Source organism: Amborella trichopoda, chromosome 4, assembly GCF_054954075.1.
Source record: "Amborella trichopoda isolate Santa Cruz 75 chromosome 4, AtrichopodaSantaCruz75HAP2 v2.0, whole genome shotgun sequence".
NCBI lineage: Eukaryota > Viridiplantae > Streptophyta > Magnoliopsida > Amborellales > Amborellaceae > Amborella > Amborella trichopoda.
The window spans coordinates 50784012-50799747 of record NC_142339.1 but is presented as its reverse complement, the minus strand read 5'-3'; the positions used below and the strand labels follow the sequence as shown (position 1 = coordinate 50799747).

The 15736-nt window shown below is 38.3% G+C and overlaps 1 protein-coding gene across 1 annotated transcript; it reads left to right on the top strand.

Annotated features, from left to right (window-relative positions):
- The first annotated feature begins 618 nt into the window (after positions 1–618).
- Positions 619–1511, top strand: LOC18421954 (NADH-ubiquinone oxidoreductase). Its single transcript, XM_006826736.3, has 2 exons — positions 619–829; positions 1074–1511. Exons 1-2 carry the CDS (start codon positions 676–678, stop codon positions 1220–1222), a joined length of 303 nt encoding a protein of 100 aa, XP_006826799.1. The 5' UTR covers positions 619–675; the 3' UTR covers positions 1223–1511.
- The last annotated feature ends 14225 nt before the right edge of the window (positions 1512–15736 follow it).

Here is a 15736-nt window from a genome sequence, read left to right as displayed (position 1 = left end):
TTATTCAACATCCGAAAAAGGGTTAAGTCAAAAATTACGTTTTATAAAGTAAAAAACGGACATACATGTAATAACGTAAACTATTTGGTATATCTATAATAACACAAAGTATAAATGATATTTATGTAATTTTCTCTAAACTTTTTCTTTAATTTTTAGAAAAGTTTATATAGAGCCGAGGCTCTAACCAATCAACTTAGGGCCAACCTCAAAACTTTCACTAGAAGAGGTTATTTTTTACGCCCAAGTATCCTCAAATTTATCATCAAGATGCATAGACACAAGAAAAAAAATGAATTTTAAGTTTTAAAAAATAATACATCTTCAAACGTATTTTTGTACCATCAATTTTTAAGGTTTTCAAACTTTCGTAGATCTGCACGATCGACGTTAATTTTTTAAGCTTTAAATTTTAAAATTAAAGATAAAATACAGTTTAAGGCTATCACGAAGATTTTCATAATTGGAACCATATTTCTCGACACTGCGCTTTTCCTTAAATGGTTAGTGCCTGGGCTCTATGCAAACCGCTGCCCTTGTTTTTAACAGGCCTTGCCTTGCAAAACCCGCATCCTGAGATCACATGCCTGAGCGCTAAATAGAAAAAGGGGGAGAGAGGGGTTGCAGAGGTTAAGTACATCTTGCAAGAGAGAGAGAGAGAGAGAGAGAGAGAGGATGAACACTGATATCACTGCATTGGCGAAGCCGGAGTACCCGGTGGTGGACCGGAATCCCCCCTTCACAAAGACGGTGGCCAATTTCAGCACCCTCGACTACCTCCGCCTCACCACCATCACTGGCGTCTCCGTCACTGTTGGTTACCTCTCAGGTTCATATGCCTCACTTTCTCTCTCTACAACATTCCTCTCTCTCTCCCTCTCTACAACATTCCACACACTCTCTCTCTCTAGCATTTGTCAATGACTGTAACTTTGTCTTGAATTAGAAAGAAATCCCGTCTCGTTTTCTCTCGGATTTGTTAAAGGCTGATCTCTCTATCTCTCCTCTGTATCTCTTTCTCTCTCATGGATTCAGTCATTGTAAAATCGTGGGTGTTTTGTTTTCTGGTTCAGGGATTAGACCCAATATCAGGGGGCCATCGATGGTGACTGGAGGTCTGATTGGTCTAATGGGTGGTTTCATGTATGCCTACCAGAACTCTGCAGGTCGTCTTATGGGTTTCTTCCCTAATGATGAAGAGGTCGCTCGCTACAAGAAGTAGTCTTGCAAAACCCTATAATTTTTGCTGCAGTTTTCAATTGAGTAAGAGGAGAAATGTTGTAAACAAGTCTTTGATGAGCATGTATGGTTCAGTGCTAATAATTGATAATGGGGCTTCTTGGATTTTCGTTGATTCTGGTTTTGACTGGGTTATTTGGTTTGAACTTTGAACTGCTAGATGCTAGAATCTCATCCTTGGATAAGTGGGATTTGATTATTGGAATATATGTTGTCATTTGTTCCCCTGATAATGTTTGTGCAATGCTAGTAAGAGATGATAAATTTTGAAATTGTAAGATTATTTTGGCTTAATGGGGTTTGGTTTTATAAGAAGGACTTTTCATTTGTAATTTCCTACCCCTTCTCTTTCATTGAAGCTGGACTGGAAAAATCTAGAAGGACCTGCCACGGCATTCTATAATTTGTTGGTTTTTAAAATATAGACTGTTAATTCATGCCCCTAAGCAACTATACTTTGTAGATCCTCTTCTGTTTTTGGCTTAAAGAAAATCCCTATTCCCTGTGATTTTTATTGTTGGTTGTGACGCACCTGTGGTGATGTTACACGTATTCTGTGCTTGGCATCTGTTGGATTTTTGTTTTTATTTAAATTAGAGGCAGAGCTCAAAATGCTAGACATATATGTTCTGTTACATTGAAAGGCTGCTGTTACAGGCTTGTTATCATGTGAGACTATTACAAAATGAGTTTCTCAGAACTTTTTTGAGTCTTGGTGATCAGGATTTCTTGCTGTTGCTCAAACTTAATCCTTAAAGTTCTATCTGACTAAATAGGACTTTTTAGGTTTCATGCATCTTATACTTTATTTAGAACTATTGCTCAGGTCTTTAAGTGTGCATAACGAGGTTTCAGATTTTCAGCCTTTCTGAATCTGGATATGACCTATTGGTGAATATTTTACTTTAGATGAGATATTATGTCTTAAATTTTCAGATATTTAGTGGACTAGAATTCTGTGTCAGAAACTTTGGAAAAATAAATTGCCTCAAGACTTGGGATGTAATGCATAATTACCGGGAAAATAATTTCCCTCAAAAATCCAATTGCCAACCCTATGTTACCCATAGTTGTTACAATGTATGCAAACGGTTGCTTAGGTCCTAGGTTGTTTCTGTGTTTACAAAAGGCTTGCTTATGGTCTTAGGCTTTCTCATCTTGTTTCATACCCGTTTCCTAGTTTGGTTACTGTGTGATCAACTGGTTTTGGGTCTTTATTTAGGTTAGGAGATGCATGCAAGTATGCCAGTGAAAGAGGTATCTTATGTTGGAGTTATAAGGAGTTCTGAAGGTCCCTTGTCATCAGCATTTCCTTTGCCTGGTTAGAAGGCAATATGGCTCTCTTTTGCTTTGAAGATGTCCCTGATCGAAATCCTGATCGAAATCGAATCTCTTTTGAAGTATAGTGTTGTGAAAATATAATTATCCTAACTCATCTGCAGAATTTGAACTATACTTGGAATTTGCAACAAAGAGAGCAAATTTTGGTGCCCAATTAGCTTAACACTCATTAAGGATTGATTTTTCCCTTTTGAGCATTCTAATGAGCTTTCTTTTCAAATGATCCATGGGCTTTGTATTTGCTATGCAATCTATTAGATATTATGTGAAGAGCAACATTTTTTGTGCATATAGGAGGCGGAACGAAATTACATGTTCATGTTGAGGCTTACCAAATTTTTGAGATGCAGCTTCCTGCTACTTATGAGTGATGATCATTTTAAGATTAAGGGTACCATTGTGGTTTTGGGGTTGTGAAGAAGAAATCCAGATACTCAGGAGGGGCTCTATCACTTAAATGCTACAAACAAACGTCTAATCTGTCAAGATGAAAAGAATGCTTAACGCAATGTCTTGCTATGGTGGAATAACCTTTAGGCAGTACTAGGAGAATGCTCACTTGGTACCAAACAATGAAGAGGTACATCACTGGCCAGGTACTTCACCTGCCTTGACAAGGAAGTATGAGTGTTATTCTTGGTGGAGCGCCATGTAACTGAAGCTGAACTGCAACAGTATTTGATGTCATGTTTTGTGAAGTCAATATTCATTCTTAGCTCATTGCACAATCAAAGTCAATTCATAAATAAGTCAAGATGTATAGGATACATTAGAAATAACCTATGATCAAATTTTGGAAAAGCAAAAGTATAATCGCAAGATTTCATGTGGTTCATGAGAATCTTTAACCATATAATTGACTTAAGCCAAAAAGTTACCATAACTTTCATGGTTGATAATGTTTCTTTCTTATTTGATGAAAAGGGAGTCCGGGAAATTAAATCCGGTCTTCTTTTGATCTTAAACAAAGCAAAATTTTCAACAATAATGGAGGGGAAAATATGGCTGTAAGTCAAGCTATGGAGAAGAACATTTTTTCTTCATTCATAAATAAACTCTCTCCTTCAATAGGGCGTCCCCCTTCTATTTTGTACAAGCAATGAAAAATAAAATAAAATAAAATTGACAAGATATACATCTTTCTATCCCACTACAAAACTTTTAAAAAATATTTCCCCTCCTTTCTAAATTTCGTACCACCTATGTACTCAATCTCTAACTCTCTTATTTTTTCTCTCCTCAGATCCCCTTTTCTAGGTTCCCTCTCCCAAAACCACGTCTCTCTCTCTCTCTCTCTCTACTATTCATGTGCTTGCCCATCCAACAATAGAGGCATCACGTGACTTCCCCTCATATTACCTTTTCTAAACCTACTAACTTCCCCACAAATAAAGCACTCTACATAAATCTAAGCTTATCCCAACTATTAAGGAAAGGATCACGTTTACCCAAAAATAACATGAAACTTCCTAAGTACCCAAGACAATTAATAAAACTCCTTTTAACCATATCCCTAAAAATCAAAGTTTAAATAATAAATTAAAAAAATGTGTCAATTAGTTTAATTCTTGTAAGCCTCGATGCCATTTGCATCACACTCCCCGGGTTGAAAAAAAACTCGTCTCGAGTTTTTTCTATGGCATCATCGACTTCCCTTAGCTGATGATGAAGTCCAACATCTCCACACAAATGTTCAGGCATGAGATTGAACACTCTAAAGAATGAAGAAGTTCTCCATCCACCTAGCCAATTCTAGGACAAACATCCAAACACACTCAAATATGGGCGCACGGAATATGCTCTTCGACTAATTGTATCGGCCAATTGATTCCTTATGAAAGAAAGATCTTTATTCCAATCGGCTTTCTTCTTTTGAGGCTTCTTCTTTGTCTTGAACTCTTGTAATAACCATGCCTTGAGTTGTATGTTATCAATTTGCTTAGAAGGTTGCGACTCCTGTTGTAGATCTGACATGAGCCTCGTCATTTCATTGTATCCCATTCCCACGAGGCAAACATTACTATCAAGACATGCAGCTTTCAAGGTAGTTGACATGGTTTTGCTAAAGCTTGTGTAGCAAACTATCACATTAACTGTCTTAGAAAGCTTGTTATGGGGTGAATTCCCTTGTGTAGTTTCTAGAAGAGATTTTTGCTGCAATGATAGCATAAAATTCACATAACACTCTTTGGTTTTAGCAATTATTAAGCTCATGTTTTGTGGAGAATAATGATAGGGAAAAACTGTGTGAGTTTTTGTACTTTCCCTTTGAAAGTTATCACCAGCATCCTCCTTGCATTCTCCAACCATACAACTGGCATGTGTACAAATACTTTGTCGATCAACACCAAGGGCTACAAGCACACATCCAATAAATCCTTCCCATTCACATCGCAAACCAAAAAGTAGATGCTTAAAACTCATACATTTGTGCCCAAGCTGACAAGTTTCCCCAGGGAAAAATTTTAACACATCAAGAGAAATTTTCAAAACATGCGTAGCACATGGAGATGTTATCTCTACAGTGGCAAGATCATTGTCTCTTGCAATAATTTTCTCAATCTCTACATGAGCACCTTTCATGCTAGACATCAAGACTTTGATTGCAAAACCAGCCCCTTCACTTGTAGGGCCATATAAGATTTGTTCAGTTCCAACAAAACTGACAAAGGGATGACTCATATCTTCTTGTGCACACACCATAACTTCATTCACCCTTTTAATAAAACTCTCAAACAATTTAATAACTTTTTTCATGAGCCAAATGTCATCTATTTTCTCACTAGATTTAGGACCCTTTGTGTCTTTCAAAGCATCAACCTCTCTAGTGGAAAACTTAGGATTTTCATTTACAAAGAAATCACATGCCTTTCTCTATTTACTTGTACGATGCTTAGATTTTGTTGTAGGGACAATAACTCGTCGAGTTGGAGGTGTCGGTCTCTTAGCTTGGGATGATCCGGCTTTAGGGGTCAATTTGGATGTAGGAAAATTCTTTCTTGGCTCGCCTCAAAACTTATTTTGGTCTACTCCCCTATGCCAATGACATCGGCTTTGGGGTTATCAGTCACCCAACTTTTCACTGCATTCATGCTCCCTTCAATGCCGTGGTGCATCGAACCCAGAAGTGCGATCAAACATAACATCAGGCCATTCCCACTCAAAACTTGTGCTCTGATTTACGCTGACCTCTACTAGAACGCACACAATATGGATTTAACATCGTAGATCTCATCTTGTTCGATGAGTGATGTTGCAATCTTTCTTCTTGCGACAACTTTTCAACCATCTCCGTGAAGTTGTCGATTTTCTTGTTTATTTGATCATGCTGGGCATTCCTACGGTTGCGACCTCCATGACCATCCATCGTAGTCACTAACCCTTTCCGAACCATGCTCTGATAGCAAATGAAGGAGTCCGGGAAATTAAATCCAGACTTCTTTTAATCTTAAACAAGAAAAAATTACAACAATAATGGAGGGGAAAATATGGCTGTAAATCAAACCATGGAGAAGAAGAATTGTCTTTCTTCATTCATAAACAAACTCTCTGTAAAAATATCCAAGTCTCCTTCAATGGGGCGTCCCCCTTCCTTTTTATACAAGCAATGAAAAATAAAATTGACAAGATATACATCTTTTTATCCCACTACAAAACTTTTAAGAAATATCTCCCCTCCTTTCTGAATTTCGTACCACTTATGTACTTAATCTCTAACTCTCCTAGTTTCTCTCTTCTCAGATCTACTTTTCTAGAATCCCTCTCCCAACACCACGTCACTCTCTCTCTCTTTCTAATATTCACGTGGTTGCCCATCCAACAATAGAGGAATGTGGCATCACGTGACTTCCCTTCATATTACCTTTCCTAAACCTACTAACTTTCCCACAAATAAAGCACTCTACCTAAATCTAAGCTTATCCCAACTATTAAGGAAAGGATCACGTTTACCCAAAAATAACATAAAACTTCCTAACTACTCAAGACAATTAGTAAAACTCCTTTTAACCCCTTTATTCAATAAAAGATAAAAAAACCTACTCATATCCCTAAAAATCAAAGTTTAAAAAATAAATAAATAAAATATGTCAATCAGTTTAATTACTGCAATCCTCGATGCAATTTACATCATTATTGATGGCTAACATTGTTTAACCATGATGGCTAAACATCGTGGTTGCCTTTCCTGTGGTGAACATACGAAACCCCATAGTCTTGCATCATTCCTGGCCCCTGTGGATCTTCCCCTTCCTATTGCCCCGATCTCAACTCCATTTTAGTTCAAAATGGTTGAAGGATGGGGATTGAAACACGGCCTTCTTACATAAGGTAGCCAGCTGTAGTAGGAAAAATCTAATTCAATTGTTCAGATTATAGATGGTGTCCACACATTCATCAAACCAAAACAAGTGAATAGGGTCATTACACAATTCTTCCAGAAGCAGTTTATTATCCAGAATACCTAGACTTAACCAACCTCAAGTTTAGGACTGTGACTAGAAAGCAGGCTGTCTCTTTGGAGTGGCCTTTCTTTGAAACAGAAATTTGTAAGGCAATTTTTGAAATGGGACAGGATAAGGCCCCTGGCCCTGGTGGCTTCCCAGTAGTTCTTGGATACCATTGCCCCAGACATGCTGGTTTTCTTCTCCAAATTTTACCGTGGGCTGTTATCCACGAGGCGATGAAGTCCCCACCTTCATAACCAAGGTTCCAAAGATTGGAGTGGCAGAGTTGAAAGGTTCCAGGCCTATTATCCTACTGGATAGTGCTTAGAAAATCCTATCTAAAGTGCTGACTACTCGGCTCAGAGAGTTTCTTGATACTTTCATCTCTCCTAATGGAGGTACCTTTGTCAAATGGTGCATTAATTGCACACTAACGTATTCACTCTAGGCATCAGTCTAAGGTTGTTAAACTGGTGCTTAAATTGGACTCTAAGGAAGCCTATGACCATGTTGATTGGAGCATCTTAGTTCAGGTTCTTGAACTAATAGGTTTGAGGCGAAAGTGGAGAGCTTGGATATGGGTTCCTATCTCCTTGACATTCTTTTCAGCCTTGATCAATGGGAGCCTCCAGGGCTTCTTCCTGGCTTTAAGGGGCTCTCTGTTAACGCAATCCCCATATCCGTCCTGTTTGCCATCCATCTTGAACCCGTTCAGCCAAAATCTTGCCCAAGGTTTCAAGATGTCAAGTAGGGTCCTTCCATCTTTCACTTACAATATGCTGATGACATGGTTTTGGTGATGCATAACGCCAGTAGGTGGACAACGTCTTGTTGTTCCTAAGATGTTCTGATTTCTCCATGGGATTGATGGTGAACATGTCAAACTAAACTGATGGGTGTTGGGGTTGATGACGCGACAGTATTGGACTTAGCAAAGGTGCTAGGCAGCTAGGATGTGGTTTTGATGCTTTGCCCAGCAAGTACCTTGTCCTTGTTTTGTGCCTTGGTAAACATGAGGAAACACAGGTGGGATGGTGTGGTAGAAAGGTTTGAATGAAGACTGGCCTTGTGGAAAGGCTGTTTTGTATACTGTGGGGATGGTTACCATAATAAAAGCAACCCTCTCAAACATCCTCACTCTTCCAAATAACTCTCTTTAGAATGCCAATGTCTGTAATCAATAGGCTGGAGCACCAAATGAGAGATTTTCTTTGGTCAGGGGAAGGTAGTGAACATAAATTCCAACTAGTTAAATAGGTCAAAGTCTTCTAGCCTAAGAGATTTAGGGGGTATGGGCATTCGGTGCTTTAAGGGTACGAAACTGCTCTATAGGGAAAATTGTTGTGATGCTTCAGCACCTAGGATGGTTGACCTGTGGTTGTAGGTAATCCAATATACTTATGGCTTCAGTGTTTCAGGCCAGTTGCCGAAGGGCTCTGCTAAAACAAGGACCTTGGGCTGGGAAAGATAGGGTTGAACCTCCAATTCTCAAGCTTCTTCATGATGGCAGCCCAGATGCCTACGAATCCTTGGGTGGTCACACGGTTTGGGCTCTAGGAGTTGGAAAGGACCTTGCCGATGCAGAAATATCAAAGTTGGAGCTATCTCTCCTCCCTTAATGCCTAGGTAGCGATAGGCTGGTGTTGACTCTGGCTGAGTCGGGGCTCTTCACTGTGGCGTCCTTTTACGATGAGCTCCTACAAAATGGTTCAACATGAGCCATTGCTAGAAAGGCCTAGTTCAACCCAGTCCCCCCCCCCCCCCCCCCAAAGTTCCATGTTTTCATATTAACATTTAAAAGAAAGACAGTGGAACAACTGTTTGGGGGTATTTTGTCTCAAACCAGCCAAATAAATTCTCAGCATGATAATTGAAGGAATCACTGGAAATGGCTACAGTGGGTAAAAAGCAGTCTCATAATAAATCAAAGATGAAAAATCCCCTTAATATGATGAAAGGAAGCTCCTTGTCAAAACTAGAAAGATCCGAGCCCAATCATGCCCAAATCACCATTCGGATGCTTCAGAATGAGGCACGGTCAAACTTGGGTAAAAATAGATCGAAATCATAATTGGGTCGTTGAATCCTTAATCCAAGGCACCCTGAGGCTATTCTAAATAACCCGGGCCAATCTAATATCGGATGACTAATATATGGTCTGATGAAGCTCAACCCTCCATCTCACAACATTGGTCAAACGTTCGGATATAGGATACGGTTAAATCCATGTCAAATTGTTGAAGTGGCGATCTAAAGGTTCTAAACCTCAATCTAAGGTTCCATGAGATCATTGTCCAAAACTCTGACTGATCTGACAGAGGATAACCAAAATATGGCACTACAAAAGCTCAACCGTCCATCTCACGATCCATGGCCAATTTAGATGACTTATCCAAGGCCAATTTAGATGACTCCTGAAGATATAAAAAGCTAAATGGCCCAATAAATTTATGGATTAAAGGTGTTAATATAACAAGGCTACAGTCCAAATTTGAGCCCAATTCGTTATCGGATGAAAGAATCCACAAGCTGATCGCTTGGTAAAAATTTGGCCGGTTTAGATGGACCCTGAAACCCCGAAATTTTCACCAAATGTTGATTTTGGGGTCTTTCACGAGAATCCACAAGTTGAACGCTAAATAGCAACCAAATTCGAGCGCAATAAAGAGGTAAAGAAGTGGGTTGCAATTTTTACCAAAAATAGAAGAAACAAAACTCAAAATGAGTGGAACTTGGCATAAATTTGTTGCAAAATGTTCGTGGTTGATTGCTTCATGATTCTACGAAAGAAATTTGAGCCAAAATGGCACAAAAACAAGAAAAATCAAAGGATTTTGTTATGGGGCAGAGAGAGAGCCATTAAGGGCATTTTCATTGTAAATTTTCTATGTGTGGGCATCCTTTTTGGTCATTTTCAAGGGTAGTTTGAGTTGAATTTTTATAATCCACCCATTTTTAGCCCCATTTTTAATTTTCCACCTCCTATTTGATTTCTTATCTCTATATAAACCCAAGTAAGCCTCATTTTCAAGGGTTGGACAATTAAGCTCCAATCTAGAGAGAGAAACCCATGCCCTAGAGATAAGATATTTGAACTTCCCACAGTGCCCCTCCCTCCCATTCTATAATCCCTAAATTACCCCTCAACTTTATCAAAATACCTAAATTACCCTTAGTTACCCAAAATACCCCTAAAGCCTAGAAGAAAATTCCTAAATTGCCCTTGAACTAAAAATCCCCTAGGAACCCAAAACTTCTCAGTTTTAAGAACCTAAAACTCCCAAAACCCAAAAGAAAACTCGGACTAGCCACTTCGAAACCAGAAAGTGCTTGGGCCAGTCGTTGGGAACTTGGAGGGTATGCAGGCCTCGCGTGAGCGGTTGTCTTCTTCAGTCGTTTAGGTTTCGCCTCATTCTGGATTGATAGTTTGGCCAAGTCTCAGCGAGAAGGCTTCCCCAGTACAACGTCGGTGATCTATGAGGGTCTGGGTTTTGCCAGATACAAGTGCAAACGTCCTCGACCCTTTGTATCTACTTTTTATAGCAATAAAGTTGTCGGTTTCTATTGTGTGCCTCTGGTTTGCATCCATTTTATTCTAGGCGAACTCGAGTCACAAAAGCACAGACATGCATTCGATCCAGGCCGTACAACAACTCCAAAGGTGAGGCTTATAGATTTGCCTAATTGATGTGCAAGCCTGCAATGTTAGAGAGGAATCTTTCAACCGCCGCTTCCTCCATTGTTCAGAATTGGGCCTTCGTTTTAAATCTTTTTGGGGGTCAGTGGGTTGTACCAGAAATTACCTTGTTTTCAGCCTGCTTTTTGCTTCCCTTACGTGTGCCAGGCCTGGTTCATTGGAGAGCCTTCATCCTTGCACTGTTGTGGGCCATCTGGCTGGAGTGAAATATACAGATTTTTGAAGGAAGAGAAACAAAGCTTGCGGTAAACGAGGACAATACCAAAGCCACGGTTATAGAGCATCAGACAGAGAAGGAATTCAAAAAATTACTCTGCATTGGACTTCTTGGTGAATTTGGGAGTGATTACAAGGTCAGCAATAGGTTATACCTAATCCACTATAGCTGGTTTCCTCCAGAACGACTTTCAAACTAAATTGTGATGGGTGCTCTCTTGGTAATCTGGGTCGGGAGGTCAGATGTTGGTAGTATTTTTGGAGAAATCTTTAGTTTTATGCTTCTGCCTTATTTGGGACCAATAGGATTGTTGATATCAACTATGGCCAAAGCTCATGCTTTCCTTGAAGCCTCAATTGTTCGATAGGGGGTGGGGCTCCTCCCTGCTTGTCAAAGGAGAGACAATGAACATTATAAATTGGGCCAATAGATAATCCAACTGTCCCTGGAGACTAGAGCAAGTGTTTGAACAAATTTTTTGGTTGAGTAGCTTCTTACACATCTCCTTTCATCACATTGGCATGAGGCAAACAGTTATCGCACATATCCTTGACAAAGAAGGGGATTTTAGCCCCAATTTTGCCTTGGGAAGGCGGGTCATGACTCCTCTTTTGTACTAACCAAGCTCAAATTTTGCCATTGAGCTCCTGGTTTTTCTGTCTTTATTTAAAGACAACAGTGCTATGATCATTTTTTTACTCACAAAAGATGCATGTAACAATATAATACAGTCAATTTCGTAAAAAGAGTAATATTTGAATAAAGCATTACTTTCTGGAAACCATAGAAGTTAGGTTACGATGACAGTTGGTAAACATAGTTACAAAACTGGATATTAGATATAATTATGAAGCTTTGTAGAATCACAAAAGTTATTGAGCTTCCACAGTAGAAGAGTTTGAATATTAATTCCACTATTCAAGTTGCACAATCTTTGAATATTGAAGTCAATTATCCATCATAGAGTCTGAGCATCTGGACTACTTTTACTGTGGGCCACATCCTGGTGCCTAAATTATCTTGCTTTTCAGCATTTTCCTTGAAAGGAATATTTACACTCTTAAGCATCCTGTTTATCTCCTTATAATATTCTTCACTCAACACAATTTGTTTATCTGGCTAGTGGCTTGGTGCCCTTACTGTTTTAACCTTGGTCCTCGAGCTATAATTCATTTGTTTATTTGGAGTAAACCTGCATATTAAATGGAAAAGGATAATGGAAATAGGAATCACATCAATTAGCTGAGCACAGAGTCTGGTTCCTGGTTAGGAAAATACTAGGTACTAAGGGGTTTGATTTAAATTAAATAAACGAATAAGCCCCACTAGATGTTAAAGGGTCTCAAAAGTTGTAACACCTCTGCCCATGCTAGATGCAAAATACAGGTTCACAAATGTGCATTGTGAGTCATAGCCTCATGGCTCAAAGCCTTGGAATAACAAGGAGATCTAAGTAAAATGGTGGAGGGGATCAGCACAGAAGCAAGGCCACATAAGGAAATTGGAAAGTCCGGTATCCTTCGCCCGTAACAACATGAAAGTGTAACAACATGAAAGTGGGTCCTTATGGAATGAGCTTTTGAATTGTGTGTATAGTAGTTAGGGGGAATGGAATTAAGGATGGCTACATGCCAACGCACGATTGGATACGCAAATCGAGCTTTGGATTCTTAGCAGTAGATGTGGTGAAAGGAATCCCAAGCTATCCTGCCATCAGTGCCTTACGTGGAAGACATAGGCATATATGGCTTACACGAGCCTTGTGTTTTAAATAGTTTTTATTGTTGAATGAAAAATGTTCTGCAATTCTTGAAGTTGTGGTTTGTTAGTTTGATAAAGGAAATGATTTATTTTGATATGAGGATATAAGGAGTTAGATTTAAAATAAGTGGTCGAGGACGTGTCATTGTTTGCTTACAAAATTCAAAATAAAATTTATCGAATATTGTGATACAATTTTATTATTATATTTCACATCTAATGGTAAAAAATGATTGTGATTTCTTTGTACAAAAAATACAAAAAATAAAAGGTGTCGTAGTCTACAATCCCTTTGATAAACTGCAAAAGAGAGATTAAAGGTATCGATTTCTTTTAGTGGGACAGTTGAAATAAAAAGTACTGAGCAACAAGTTTTCACCGACTAAATTTCTTATATTGCTGTCAAATATGGGGTTGAGTTAGGCCTTTTGCGTTTGGTTTTTATATATTAGCACTCCATAAAGAAAAAAGGCGATTATTTTGTTAGTTTTCTGTGGTTCTTTTAACTTGCTCCTTGTATGATTTATAGTATTGGCAACATATCGTCATCTCCTCATCGCATTAGTGTCATTTTGGTCTTCATTTTCATTATTATTGCTGCTGGTGGTATGATTTTGCTGTGCTCTTTAAAAAAATGAAAAATGATAGTTGGAAAACTATGGAAATGTCGTGTAAGAGAGAGAGAGAATGACGCAAGAAAAAAAACCTATGGGGGTTTTCTACAAATCCTGGAAGTCGTGGCTTCTATGGTTTAGAATGGAAGGGGCTGCTTCTATAAACAATGGCCATTTTGGGTGTAAATACGCCTTCCATGTGCTTCTGCAGGAGACATTTTGCTGAAACTTGGGTCTCTCGCTGCTCAAAAGTTCCATCAAAACAAACACGCCCTATGGTATCCACCCCAAAAGGGTCGACAACAGACAAAATATCAGCTTGGAACAACGTTCCCTTGCCTAGTCCTTCAATAATGTTAGTACAATGCATGCTGCTCTGAATGGTGTTCTTACCCCTTCGGTTTTTTTTTTTTTTTTTTGGAAAAAAAAGTGCCATAGGTTATCGAACAAAATGGCATATAAGGGGTGGCAAACGTAACCAAATGCACCATTTTATGTTAGGTGCGTGTTTTACAGGGTTTAGTACGGTAGTTTACATCAGTTTAAACTTTTTAACAGTTTTAACAATACAAATAAAACACTTGCCGCAGCACTTGATGCAGTTATATGCTTAATATTCTCGTAGGGCATTTTTATGTTGTCATGCGGTGATTGATTCAAGGCAAAATACTTACTAAAGGTGCCCCAACAAATAATAGGAGGCTCATGTCTGTCATGTGGTAATTGTTTTATGTTATTTCGATTTGGATCTATCGAGTTGTGCTAGAGTTTTATTTATGAATGCAGTTTCTGTTAGGCCTAGTCTTTGTGAAAATAAAGTAAAACTTCACCTCAAATCCTTATCTAACACTTAGGACATTAAAAATCTCCATGGTGGCTCTAAAATCAATTTGCAACACCAATTATGAAATTTGAGGCTAAAAAATCGGTACAGATCTTACGGATCCATAAACACTCATTTTTAAGGCAAAATAAACAATCTAGACATGTTACAATATACACTATTTTTTAGGACTTGGGACCTGAAAACCTTTTTTTTCTCGTAACATAATGGTCATGACCGAGATTAATCTAAAGGACTTTCTACGCTAGAAGCCCAACCCCAATTTTCTAAGAGTTTTTTAGGTAAGGCGTCCCTTATTTTGACGGGTTCCAGCCCTATCAAAACAGTTTTCTCTTATTTATAACCATAACTGCACTAGATCTCACCACCCTATACTTGTAAAACTAACTAGAGCTTTGACCACAGCTCCGGACCAATCATATCACTAGGACCACATCCTAGTGAACAAGTGGGAATTTCTGGGATCTCCAATAATATTTTATTTTTATATAAACTATGATGCAACAACAACAACAAAAAAAAAAGGAAGAAAAAAGAACAAAAAGCTCGAATGCCTTTTTTTGTTTAGCCTAAATTTAGTGACCAGGTTCATGGTTGACTCACCTGAAATAACCGGAGAAGTTCATTAATTTTAGTGGTTTTACTCTGAGCGTTGGCGATTTCAGTTGCTCCAATAGATTTGACTAATTTTCCTTTCCTTTTGGTGGATTTGGTAATGATTTTGTTTAGATGGGGATGATGATAGTTTGCAATTCCACGCCAATTGTAATGGAAGTGAGGGACTAGAAGATCTTTGCCCTCAATTGCGCAAAATGAATAAATAAAATAAATAATATAACCTATCAAAAAACAAATGCCCTCTTTGCAAGACAGCCAAGGCCACCAAAGCCATAATTTATCATGCTTGGTTATAAATCACATTTGTGGGACCTAATTTTGCAGAAGACTGATCCTCTTTAATACACGATGGCGTATAGGGTGCTCCCATGGGAGCACATACACATCCCCGTAAAAGGGCTATTTGAATATAGTCTCAATAAAAAATTTGGAGCCTACCTTAAAATCACCACATGAGTATTTTAAAAAAAATAAAAGTTTGAAAGACTTTTTAAACACTTAAATTTAACTGAACGAGAATTAAAAGATCTTAATTCAGTCTTCGGACATTATTATTCTAATTCTTTATTTTTACCCTTCCATGTGGTATCAAGATGCTCTTGTACTGCGATATGTCTCTCCAAGGAAAATTGATATCCCTAAAAGATATTTTCAATTCAATCCTTTTTTTTTTGTCTCCAAACAGAGCAAGCTGCCTACTTGAATTTTAAAAATAAATAAAGATATTGAATTTTGAGTTTTTGAACACTTAAATTTGACCATCCAAAAATTCAAAGATCTCAATTTAGTCTTAGGACACTACTTTCTTCAAGCACATTTATAATCCATAGATCTCCCTTCAGTATCCCAACCATTGTATTCCATTTAATCATGATGAATAAATTTGTTCGATGTTCCACAACAGATGGAAGATCTTCTTAATTTTAAATCACATAATTCACATATTTCTAAAGCACATTA